At 36.1% G+C, this 12,473-nt stretch overlaps 1 protein-coding gene across 16 annotated transcripts in view; it reads right to left on the bottom strand.

Moving 5' to 3' along the window:
• PCM1 (pericentriolar material 1) overlaps positions 1-12,473 on the bottom strand; it is a 94,147-nt gene that overhangs the window by 36,355 nt on the left and 45,319 nt on the right. For 13 of the 16 annotated variants that reach the window (XM_060183537.1, XM_060183521.1, XM_060183534.1 and 10 more), the window contains 3 exons: positions 11,621-11,792; positions 8,958-9,316; positions 1,693-1,857 (listed from right to left, as the gene is read on the bottom strand). In XM_060183537.1, coding sequence (XP_060039520.1) covers positions 1,693-1,857; positions 8,958-9,316; positions 11,621-11,792 — 696 coding nt within the window. The remainder of the gene's footprint in view (positions 1-1,692; positions 1,858-8,957; positions 9,317-11,620; positions 11,793-12,473) is intronic. The other 3 variants (XM_060183556.1, XM_060183593.1, XM_060183586.1) reach the window with 1 other exon arrangement.

Raw genomic sequence — 12,473 nt, 5'->3', positions numbered from 1 at the left:
ACATGTAAATATGCTACACTATTCAAATCTTTTTAATTCACCAGAAATTAATTATGTATTTTTCTAAGTGATAAAAGACAAAGAACTATAACAAGTAAGCTGGGGAAATAGCATAATGGCTATAGATTAGATTCTTATGCCTGAGGCTCTGAAGTCCCAGGTTCAATCCCCAGCACCACCATAAGTCAGAACTGAGCAATGCTCTGGTAAAAAAATTAAAAAATAAATAAAATTATATATATATGCAAAGTAAAAAACCAATAAAATACCTGCCAATTACTTATGCAACTGGCCTAATTTACCCTTGCAATTTAGTATTCTTCTCCAATCTCTACATAATTTTTACTCTTTGAAGATAACACTATTTGATATAGTGAAACTATATGAAAACTATAAAACTTCGGTACAATGCTGTGTTAGGACATTAGAAGTACTTTTCCCAAAAGAATTTTAAAATTATTATGGAACCAAAATAAAACATCAGCTCTACTATTTCTTAGCAATATGACCTTGAGGAAATCATTACAAAATACAAAGACTTTGTTTTCCCTAATTACAAAATGAGTATTCCACAATACTCATTATGAAAGTCTCAGAAAACAATCATATGTAAAGAAGATATAACTCCTATTAACATTTTGATTTATTTTCTTACAATCTTTTTATTCATTCAGAGTTCATCTAAGTACTGCTTGAATAACACTAAATACCACCTCCCCCTTTGTCTCCTTAAGATGTATGCATTTAAGTATAAAGGGTATGACTTAAGAAGTTGTCCAGAAAAATTGTTATCAGTTTATATTACTGACCCTTTATGAGTGGAGAAGGGGGAAAAAAGTCATCACCCTCTCTGACCATGGTTTTTAATTTGCAAAATAGAAATATAATCAATTAACAGAATTATGGGGTTTAAATGAGGTATGCTGATATTGTGTAAACAGGTAAACCCACTATCATTTTCACCACAGATCTTACTAAGATCTAGCAGTAGTAGTCTCCCTCTCGCCAGACATACCTGTTACTTGTTTATAAATCAAGCATTTAAACTATGCTGGCAAAAACATGACTCTACTTATTCAACTGAGTTATCATGTTAGCTATGCTAATCTTTACAAACAAGTGTGCCAACGGACTAAAAAAGTGATTAATAATTAAACTAGTCAAGTACTATAAAATATGATATAGGCAATAAAGATGATTTACACTGGCTAGAGAGAAAAAAAAAATAAAGGAAAAATCCTTCATCTTGGATTGGATACAACTTGGGGAATTCCAGAATTAAGACTTTATGTAGTTAAGAGTTTAGCTAGAGAGAAAAGGGCAAATGAGAGCAAAAAGAGTTTTGGGCAGAAAAGACAGCCGCTAAAGTAAGAAATAGCATGGTAGCTATAGGGAAACTTCAGAACTATAAAGTTCCAGGCAGAAGGTGAGAAATGAGTTAGGAGAGGAAGGAAGCAGCCCAATCTCTATTGGCCATATGACTAAGGTATACATTAAGGTATTAAGAAATTTTGAAAGGTACATGAAGTAAAGGTTGAAAGCACTATTTTCAATATTTCTTGACATTAAAGAAAGTGTACTGTAATCTCTATATAAAATCTTATATTACAGTAATGGTGACAGACCAACTTTAAACTTGTTTTCATATAACTTTCTATGTTCTTAAATTGAAGCAAGCCAAAACAAACATACCTGAAGATATTTCTGTAGACCTACTACATTTTATTATTTTTTCCAGCTGTTCATGATTCTTTCTGCTGAATATTTTTGCTTGAACAGGCTCTTCAGTCTGGGCTGAATGTCTGTTCCTATTTTTGCAAGGTTCACATGTGCTAGACATACTAGCACTTTCATACCCTTGAGTAAAAAAAGTGACAGCTGTTACCAGTTGCAACTAGCTCAAACTCAAAGGGCAAATGATTTTCATAGTGAAATGTTACAGGTAATCTGAATCTCAATTTAGAATGCTGTGGAAGCCTGGGATAATACAAATAGTAAATAACATGGGTTATAGTAATAAACTCTAATGTTTCATGTTCCTTTGATATCTGCATAATGAGTACATTACAACTGACATAGTAAGGTAGAATCTTATGACTTAAATTGTCTGCTAGTCTCCAAATAATTTTTCAAGATTAAGAAAAACAAAGAATCTCAGTCTATATAAAATATCACTGATAGAGGAATGGTTATAAAGTAGTCAAGTAACTTATCTGCCTTGTTATACCATTTGTATAGTATTACCAACTTTAATAAATAGTTCTTACCTATCCAAAGTATATGTATGTGTATTCCACTAAATTCCCCTAAATTTTGTTATTTAATTTTTTACATCTATATGGCACAAGGTAAGAATTCAACTTTATTTTTTCCACACTGATAATTATACCTACCCTTTACCACTGGATTAAAATATAACCTTGGTCAATATATTACATCTTCACATTTACTAGGTTTTATTTCTCGGCATTATATCTACTTAACTTGTATATTATAATAAATCTTTTTTTTGTTTTTAGCTAAAGAAATTCTATAGTATGTTAAAAACATTTGGTAAGGTCAAACACAACTTAGCTTCTTTTCTTGGCTATTCTTGTATATTTGTCTTTTCATATAAGCTCTGGGATTCCTTGTCCCCAAACTTGCCCCAATTTTGAAAGGAAAGCCACAAGTATTCAAAAATGGAAATATATTAATTAAAAGTATTTAGTAACTTGAAAGAAACTTGTATTTAATAACTTTATGCACTGTAAGAATATGGTTGTTTCTACATTTGTACAGTCTATTTCACATTTTATTATCTTATAGCTCTAGTACTCTCCTTGTGAAATTTATCCTTGAAGGTTCATTCCCCTCCATAGTAAACTTGGTTTGTGTGTATGATTTAATAGTTTTACAAAATTATTAGGTGTAGGATATACATTTTAAAAAGGAATAATAACCAAAATACATAAATAGCTCACTAATCTTAGCAGCAGCAGCAGCAGCAGCAGCAGCAGCAGCAGCAGCAGCAGCAGCAGCAGCAGCAGCAGCAACAACAAAACCATTAACAAATGGGGCAAGGACATGACCAGAGCCTTAACCAGGGAAGAGATCTAGAGGACCAATAGGCATTTGAGAAAGTGCTCAAAGTCAGTGATTAACAGAGAAATGTGAATAAGACAGCAATGAAATAGTACTTTACACCCATGAGAATGTTATACATTAGAAAGGACAGGAACAACAAATGTTGGTAGGATGTGGGAGAAAATGTACACTTCTACATTGCTAGTGGGAATGTAAATAGGTCCAGCCATTGTGGAAAGCAACCTGGAGATTTCCTAGAACACTAGAAATGAACCTGTGACCCAGCAATTTCTCTCCTAAGGATTTACCCAAAGGAAACAAAAGCACTTATCCAAAGAAATCTATGTACATCTATATTTGTAGCAGCACAATTTATAATAGCCCAAACTTGGAAGCAACTCAGATGTCACTCACACGCACACGCGGGCGTGCACACATCTACTCAGCTGTTAAAAATATGATGAAATGTTCTCCTTCATCTCATGCTGGATGGAGTTTGAAGGAATCATGTTAAATGAGATAAGCCAAAAAGAGAAGGGCAAATATCGGGTAATTTCACTTATTCAACCTAAACCTAAGAAACAAGGAAAGGGAAAACATACACACACAAAAAAAACTTGAACTGGGTAAGAGGTGTACTGCCCCAAAGCAAAAAGACTTAGAAAAGAGAAGAGGGGAAGGGGTGTACAGAGCCTTAGGGTTCTAATTCATGAGATGGTAAAGAACTTAAGTTGGGAAAGAAAGTGTTCTACAGACAATTTACATGGGGAGATAGAAAATTGTACCCATTAACTGTGAACCATTATCTCCCCACCCTAATAAAAATGATAACAAAACAAAACAAGTGCCAGTATTCCTTTAATCATATCCCCTTCTTTTTCCTCCTCCTACTTGGTAAATTTAGATCCAGAGACCAAGGGTTTGTTTATACTTGATTCTGTCAATTCATTTGTTTTTTCATATTACTGAAGTGTTTCAAAGAGAATAGTATGATAATTGGCCTTGATTTTATTTGCCTCCAGGGTTATCACTGTGACTCAGTGCCTATAACATGAATCCACTGCTCCTGGAGACCATTATCCTCATTTTGTTGCCCTTGCTGTTATTATTGTTATTGTTGCCATTGCTGTTGTTGGATAGGACAGACAGAAATTGAGAGAGGAGGGGAAGACAGAGGGGGGAAAGACAGACATCTGCAGACCTGCTTCACTGTTGGTATGCATGAGACCCCTTCTGTTTCATTTGGTTTAAATCCCTCCTGCTTAACACTATTCTATTTACATAACCACTTCATTCTAGCACCACCCTCCCTCCAGAGCATTAGTGGTTCAGTGATAGAATTCTCGCCTGCTCCACCCCCTCTCCTTGTCACACCCTGATCCTCTCCTTGTCACACTCTGATGTTCACCAGTCACTTTTCTCTCCACCCTCTCTGTCACATCCTGTTTCCACCCTACTTGGCAAGTATATATAAAGACAGCATTGTGAGTTTTAGGGTACTTGAGTTTAGTTTAGCTTAGCTCAGCTTAGATTGCGCTGCGTCCTGCATGAATAAAGAGATACTGCGTACAACCCAGCCATGAGTCCCTGGTCATCTGTTGCCCGCCCGTGAAGCCAGCCCGGCAAAAACAACACTTCACCACTTGTGAAGCGGGCCCCCTGCAGGTGGGGAGCTGACGTCTCGAACTGGGATCATTGCACTGGTCCTTGTGCTTTGTGCCACCTGCGCTTAACCCGCTGCCTGGCTCTCCGCCTTGATGTTTCATTCTAAGAATTATTTACATATTTTATGATATGAGAAAGAGAGATCACAACACTCTTCTTAAAAAAACATTTATTTATTTATTCATGAGAAATGATAGGAGAGAGAGAGAGAAAAAGAAACAGGTATCACTCTGGTACATGTGTTCCTGGGGATTGAACTCAGGACCTCATGCTTGAGTGTCTAATACCTTATCTACTGCGTCACCTCCAGGACCATTCTACTTTCTATTTAAGGCTATCATTCGAATGAGGTTCCAGGTTTTTTTCACTGGTCTCTCAAAGTACAGCATAGCCACTCTCATCATTCTACACTAAACTTTCTGAAAAAATAGCCTTCTTGGTTACTTTTGACCCTAATATAAAACAGGTCTAGCAATCAAGTATGTAGCTGCCAAAAGTAATTTTAATTAATTTGATCGATATGACTATTGCTCATTTAATAAGCCAAGCTCTCAAGAAAATAATTTAAGGCCTGCTACTTGAACAATGTATATAAATGAAATTAAATTTTTGACTACTGTTACTGAGCCATGGAAAATGTGTTGTATGCATTTTGAACAATATTAAAATATATATCAATGGCACAAAATTCTCAAAATTCTCACTTCTAAAATACAGTCACTTTTTAAAACAGGTGAAACTGTGAAGAGGTGTGTTACAGAAATCAAAGTAAAAAGTTATAACTTTACATGAATTCCAAATAAAAAACATTAAAGGTCAGACCTCATAATTATAGTATTAATATATGACTGAACTGTTTTTCTTTTGGATACTTTAACTATAATCCTCCAAGAAGAGTAGGAGAATTAGAAAGGTTAGTAATACTTTAGTTATACCTGCTATTTCTGTTAATAAAACAGCAATGACAATAAAACAAGATGTTCACTCTTGAAGGCGTTATCCCCATCAGCTGTTACCTTATGCTCAGTCTGTTTTTCTTAGCATGGGTGGCTGACATAAGTAGAAGGAATAGTCTTTCAGGGAGCCAGGAGATAGTGCAATGGGTTAAGTGCAGGTGGTACAAAGCACAAGGACAAGCGTAAGGATCCCGGCTTGCGCCCCCAGCTCCCCACCTGCAGGGGAGTCACTTCACAAGCAGGTGAAGCAGGTCTGCAGGTGTCTTTCTCTCCCCATCTCTGTCTTCCCCATCTCTCTCCATTTCTCTCTGTCCTATAACTACAATAATAAAACAAGGGCAACAAAAGGGAATAAATAAATAAATTAAAAAAAAAAAAAGGAATAGTCTTTCTACTGTAGCTACACTATAGGGAAACAGCTCAGCCATCTCAGCTTGATCCTATGCATTTAAGCTGAAAGCTGTATCAGCATCTTGGAACACAGTACCCGAGACATGGGAGGCTTGTGGAGAGCTAGTATATGGTCCTTTTCTCACTCTTCTCCTGTGCCATAAAAATTTCTTATCTACTTCCAGGTTCTAATGAAATATATCTTTCTGCTTTAACTTGTAAGAATATATTTCTATTTTATAAAATGGCTTAGCTGCAGCACAGCGTTGATTCCTTAGTACCAGGGTGTCCTACTATTCTTAACAGCAATTGCCATTTGTCCCCTTTTGTTTCAGTGTTGTCTTTGTGGTGTTTGGAAGAAGGGTCATGGGGGAATTGGTACTTTTGGCTAGTCTACTCTATCTGGTAAATTTACTGTTTTGTTACTTTACTGGCCACATCTGTTAGACCTTGCTCGTGTGGTCTTGATATATTGCATCTCAACTCTCATTAAGAAGCTACAGGAAGGGGTGGAGGGTAGACAACATAATGGTTATGCAAACAGACTCTCAGTCTCCAAACTCCCACATTCAATCCCCCACACCACGATAAGCCAGAGCTGAACAGTGCTCTGGTTGGGGGGGGGGGGGGGGGGCAGAAGCTACAGGAAGAGGAGAAGGAAAGAAACCAAAGATTCAGATTATATATATATATATATTTTTTTCCCCCCAGAAATCAGTATTAACAGCTCTATACAATTTTATAAGGAAAAAAGGAAACCCAGACTCTGTGATCTTTCTCTATAGTAAAAAATAGTATTAAGAGGAGAAATGGGCATAGTACAATGTAGCCAAGTTATGAGTCTGCTAACCCAGTTATAAGTCCTAGAACTGAAAAACAAAGCATCACAACCTTTATAGCTCTTAAACTTTGAATGGAACTAAAATTTAAGAGATAATTATCACATGACTTGTATCTTGCTTCACATGCAATAGTATGCATCTTTTGGATCTTCCAAAGATTAAAATACATTACCATCCTGGCAAATAAAGTTAAATGGAGCTTTAACATGACACTTCTGAAAGACTCAACTTTATATATAAACAACTGCGTCTAATTTGGGACAGAATAATATCTATACTATATCCACCAAAATAACAACTTAAGTTCTACTATGCTGACACACTTGTCATACCCTATTTCCATCCCCAATTCCTCTTACCATCTCTCTGCTTTGTCTTGACTCTATACTTTTTATTATTACTACAATTTGGAGTGTTTTCTAATTTTTTTGCCTTTTATTTTTCTTGTATTTATTATCAAATGATAGTAAGACAGAAATGCAAAAGAAAAAGTATATAGATCAGAATGTCATTATGCCTTTAAGTAAAAATGGTCTGTTGCAACGGTAGAGAATGTTGTCCATCCTCCGAAGGCAGGATGGACAACATACTCTATGCTATACCTGAGCAAGATGGGTCCTGAAATTGGGGCAGCTTAGAACGTTCCTACTCATGACCACAGAATGTGAGCTCAGATCTACAGGGATGCAGAGGTTACATAGGCTCCTAAGCTGAATACGGGCCCTAGATCACATCAAACTGATCACATCAAAACAGAGGACCCCCCCCCCCATTCTTCATTGCACTATTCGTGATTAGTCAACAGTATGTTAACTCTTTTTTCAGCCACCAGGTTCCAAATGCTAGCATGATGCCAAGCAGACTTCCCTGGACAGACAACCTACCAATGTGCCCTGGAGCTCCTATTCCCCAGAACCCCGCCCCCACTAGGGAAAGAGAGATGCAGGCTAGGAGTATGGATTGACCTGTCAATGCCCATGTTCAGGGAGGAAGCAATTACAGAAGCTAGACATTGTACCTTCTGCACCCGACAATGACCTTGGGTCCATACTTCCAGAGGGTTAAAGAATAGTAAAGCTATCAAGGGAGGGGATGAGATATGGAGTTGTACCCCTCTTATCCTATGTTTTTGTCAGTGTTTCCTTTTTATAAATAAAAAAAAAGTTCTGTTGCAACGGTATGTTATCCATTCTCCGAAGGGTCTAGCCCCTGCCACACTGAAGGAAGCGTCACTACTATGGTTTACTTCCCTTCTCTCTCTTTCTCTCTCCCTATGTGTCTACCTAAAAGTCTAAAAAAGCCAACCAGGAGTGAAGATATTATAACACATACAAACAAACAAATAAGAAGAAAAAAATCAATAAGTTATCCAAAGGGTCTTTTTCAAAAAGGCCATCATTGCCTACTTAAATGTTCTCTGGGAGCATTAAGAAAGCTCCCTTTTGCAGGATAAACCTAGTATAAATGTATTTTCAGGCACCTGAATGGTGTTACGTCCCGAGTTTACTAAATAAATCAGCTACTACCAAGTTTATATATCTAGAGTATTATCTTCAAGATGACAATATGTTTGCTTGTTTGTCTGTTTTCTTTTACTAGAGCACTGCTCAGTTCAGGCTTGTGGTGGTGCTAGGGATTGAACCTGAGGCCTCTGGTGCCTCAGACATGGAAATCTTTTCACATAACCACTACTGGCTATTGCCCAAGCCTGATAATGACCGCTTTTCACTTACCAGACTTTCTTGAGTTCATAGCAATAACACATACATAGGAAATATAGCAGCTCATGAGAAGCGCACACACAAAAAAGAAGAAATGCCATGCTTTAAAATATTTATGGTGGGGCCAGGCAGTGGCACAGCAAGTTAAGCACACATAGTAAAATATTTATGACACTGTACTTCATAAATTAAAGAAAAGTAATTTGAGTAGCTCATGAACAATGTTTATGCCCCTAGCCATGTTGAAATACATCCAAACTCCAGACTAAAGTTACCAACATTACACTAGTCAATATTCAACAAATTTTAGTACTTACCAGTGTTTTTAACTCGGCTTTTCAATTGAGTAGGGTGTCTCTTCTTATTCTTTGATTTGGGAGTTTTATCTTTAGATGCCAGGCTGGCTTGCGCAGATGCTTTTCTTGTCTTGAATGTTTTAGTTACAGTTGTTGGATCTACAGGATCAGGCATACTGCTAAAGCTTTCTAATGATTCTTCTTCAAACTGGCGTCTTCTCCTATTTGTATCTAATTGATTTTTGCGATTACCATTTGCAGGTTTCTCTACAGGTACTGCAAACCCAGTCTTGATAAGTGGTTTTTCTACTTCACCTTCATGGTCATATAGCCATGGTGTCCTACTATTTTCCATCTCCTCTTCTGGGTGTTTTTGACTCCTTATCAAGGAAAATAAGTTTTATGGATTACAATGACAGATTTCCATGTTTAGTGAAAATTCCAGATTGTAATTTACAATTTAATAGTAATTTAGGTAAGTAAGATAACAAGCTATAACTTCACAAAATTATTCATTAAATATGCAATATTAACTTACTGTATATTATGAAATTACTATACATTTTATTTTTAGACCTAGCTGACTAACCATTTTCACTGGTAAAGTTCCAAATATTTAGTTTCATGTTAACAATAACAGTGTAGAACAAAAAACTGAGGAGAAATGAAACACACAAAAATGATCCAAAAAAACTTGAAATAGTCAGAAAAAGCTCAGTGAGTTTTGTGAACATACACATGGATCTCTGTGATTTTAAATAGTTCATGTAGAACTAGAATTTGGAGAGAATAAAATGAACATATAACTAGTATTTTTTTATAGACATTTTTATTTACTGAGAGATTGACACAGAGATAGAGATAAAGATAGATAGGTCAGAATACACTCTGGCATACGTGATGCTCAGGATCAACCCCCTTTGCCATCACATACATGGAGAGGCACTTCTCTGGCCTTTCCTTTATTTCTCCACATACTAAGTCTAGTTTAGTTCTGTTGCTCTAGTATCATTTTCTCCAACTGTTAAACACTGACATCCCTTAATATGTTAACAGATACTCACTATCATGAGGTATGGAAGAAAAAAAAAAAAAGACAAAGCTAAGCACATCTACAGGATTTTAAATGTGTCACTGTGCTTTATAATTGTCTTAGGATACAATAAGCAGGTTGTCCAAAACTTTATGTCAAAAGAACCTGTATTTGTATGGCCTGAAAGGTAGGGATAATTTTCTTTATTTCTTTTCCTTTTTGGAAATTTTATTTTTATTTATTTACTACATAGAGACGAGAGGAAATGAAAAGGAAGTGGGGAGATAAAGAAAAAGAAGAGACACCTTCAACACTGCTTCATCACTCAGTCATCATTTTTGAGTGGCATCTGTGTATTGACCTCTAATGAGACAATACTTTAATAGATTTAACAGTAGTGGTTTAGTATAATAACTAAGAGGGAGGATAATCATTGCGTTTCTATAGATGAATAGAAAGTTGAATTCTAAGAGCTTTTAATTATTCACATAAAAATGCTCATACAACTAATATTAAATAGTGTCAGTAGTAATCTAAAAGTCTGAGATGGATGTGATTACATAAAGGAGAAAAAAAATGTGAATTACATATCTGTAAAGGACTAGAAAAGATAGTATAAATATAGTGCTGACAACACATAGTAGGTTCACCTGAACTCTAATTTTCCATCTTTTCTAAAAAAAGATTTTTCTAAACACTAACACTAATCACCTAGTGGCTATCAAAACTTATCCCTGTATTAGCATAATCACTGAAAACATTCTTTGTTTAAATATAAAGATACTTAGTGAATGATTAGCCTGATCTAATAATCCAGCCATACTAGCTGAATCAAAAATTGTTTGTGAAAGTAATTATTTTTTTCTCTATGAGAAATTAAGAATTCTTGACTACAACTGATACCAAGTATCACTGAAACTGCCTTAGCTAAAACAGTTTTTTAAAAAATATTTATTTCCTTTTGTTGTACTTGTTGTTTTAGTTATTATTGTTGTTGTTACTGATGTCGTCATTGTTGGATAGGACAGAGAGAAATGGAGAGAGGAGGGGAAGACAGAGAGGGGGAGAGAAAGATAGACACCTGCAGACCTGCTTCACCACTTGTGAAACAACTCCCGGGCAGGTGAGGAGCCAGGGGCTTGAACTGGGGGATCCTTATGCCGGTCCTTGCACTTTGCACCTCGTGCGCTTAACCCGCTGTGCTACAGCTCAACTCCCAGCAGTTTTAACAGTCCAACAGCATTCACAGTCAGACCTGGATGATGCCCAAAGCAATTTTAATTGAGTCAAACAAACAAGCCATCATTGTCCTATAGTAGTTCTGAACTGAGAAGTTATGAACTTATAATCCTATTTTAGTGAACTGGTATACCCTTCCAGACAGATCTCAAATTAAGTCCAGAAGACTCTTATTCTATGGATCAGGTCATATTATTTAAAAATGAATCTCACAAACATCTTCAACAAAACAAACTTCTACTATTCTTGTACCACGCTTGCTTGTGAAACAGCTAGTAAGTTGTCAAAGCTTCACTATATCAACACTATTAAAGCCAAATAATCACAATCAACCTCCCTAATATGGTTTCAAAGTACATAAAATTAGGAGTGATATATAAGCAAATAATGGATTATATTCACAGTCAAGTACCTTTGTTTTTCTGCTCCAATAGATGAACTGCTTTCAAAGGGTTTTGGAAAAGCCATATATTCTGTTTTCCCAGAAGCATTCTGGGCCAATGGCTGCTGTGCTTCAGTGGGTGTAGAAATATTTTGAGGGAAATCTCCAAAATTAGAAGGAAATAAAGGGCTGAAATTCATGCCTGGTATACAAAAACAATGGGTAAAAAAAGGTAAAGTGACATCATCAGCCTTAATAGGAAATTAAAGTTTTTAATTACATATACTTTCTTATTCAATAAGAATGTTCTTATGAAAATTAAGTAATCTCATTTGCTCAATCATTGTTTACACTCAGTTCCTTTTATTTTAGGCATTGGTGATACAAGGACAAAAGAGTAAAAGTTGGAAATGATATGTGAAATCAAATTGTTAAAGAGCACCAGATTCAACTGTAAGTATTTTAAGTGATCTTGTACAATGCTCAAAATAACACAATAAAAACAAGTATAGTGATCAAACATTTAGTAAATAAACAAGCAAGTCAGATTTCAAGTTTGCAAAATCCAAAGTTTATATTCTTTACCCTCTACTTTCAAGTGGGAAAATAAACAATTAAGTATTTTATCAGAGGTATTTGCAAGGAACTACAACTTGGTGGAGAAAAGAATTGGGAAGTATTAATAAAATTAAACTACTCTGGGAGTCGGGCAGTAGCGCAGCAGGTTAAGCGCACATGGCACAAAGCACAAGGACTGGCGTAAGGATCCCGGTTTGAGCCCCTGGTTCCCCACCTGCAGGGAAGTCACTTCACAGGCAGTGAAGCAGGTCTGTAGGTGTCTCTCTTTCTCTCTCCCTCTCTTTCTTCCCCTCCTCTCTCCATT

Source organism: Erinaceus europaeus, chromosome 2 (genome assembly GCF_950295315.1).
Source record: "Erinaceus europaeus chromosome 2, mEriEur2.1, whole genome shotgun sequence".
NCBI lineage: Eukaryota > Metazoa > Chordata > Mammalia > Eulipotyphla > Erinaceidae > Erinaceus > Erinaceus europaeus.
This window is presented reverse-complemented; position numbering and strand designations above follow the sequence as displayed.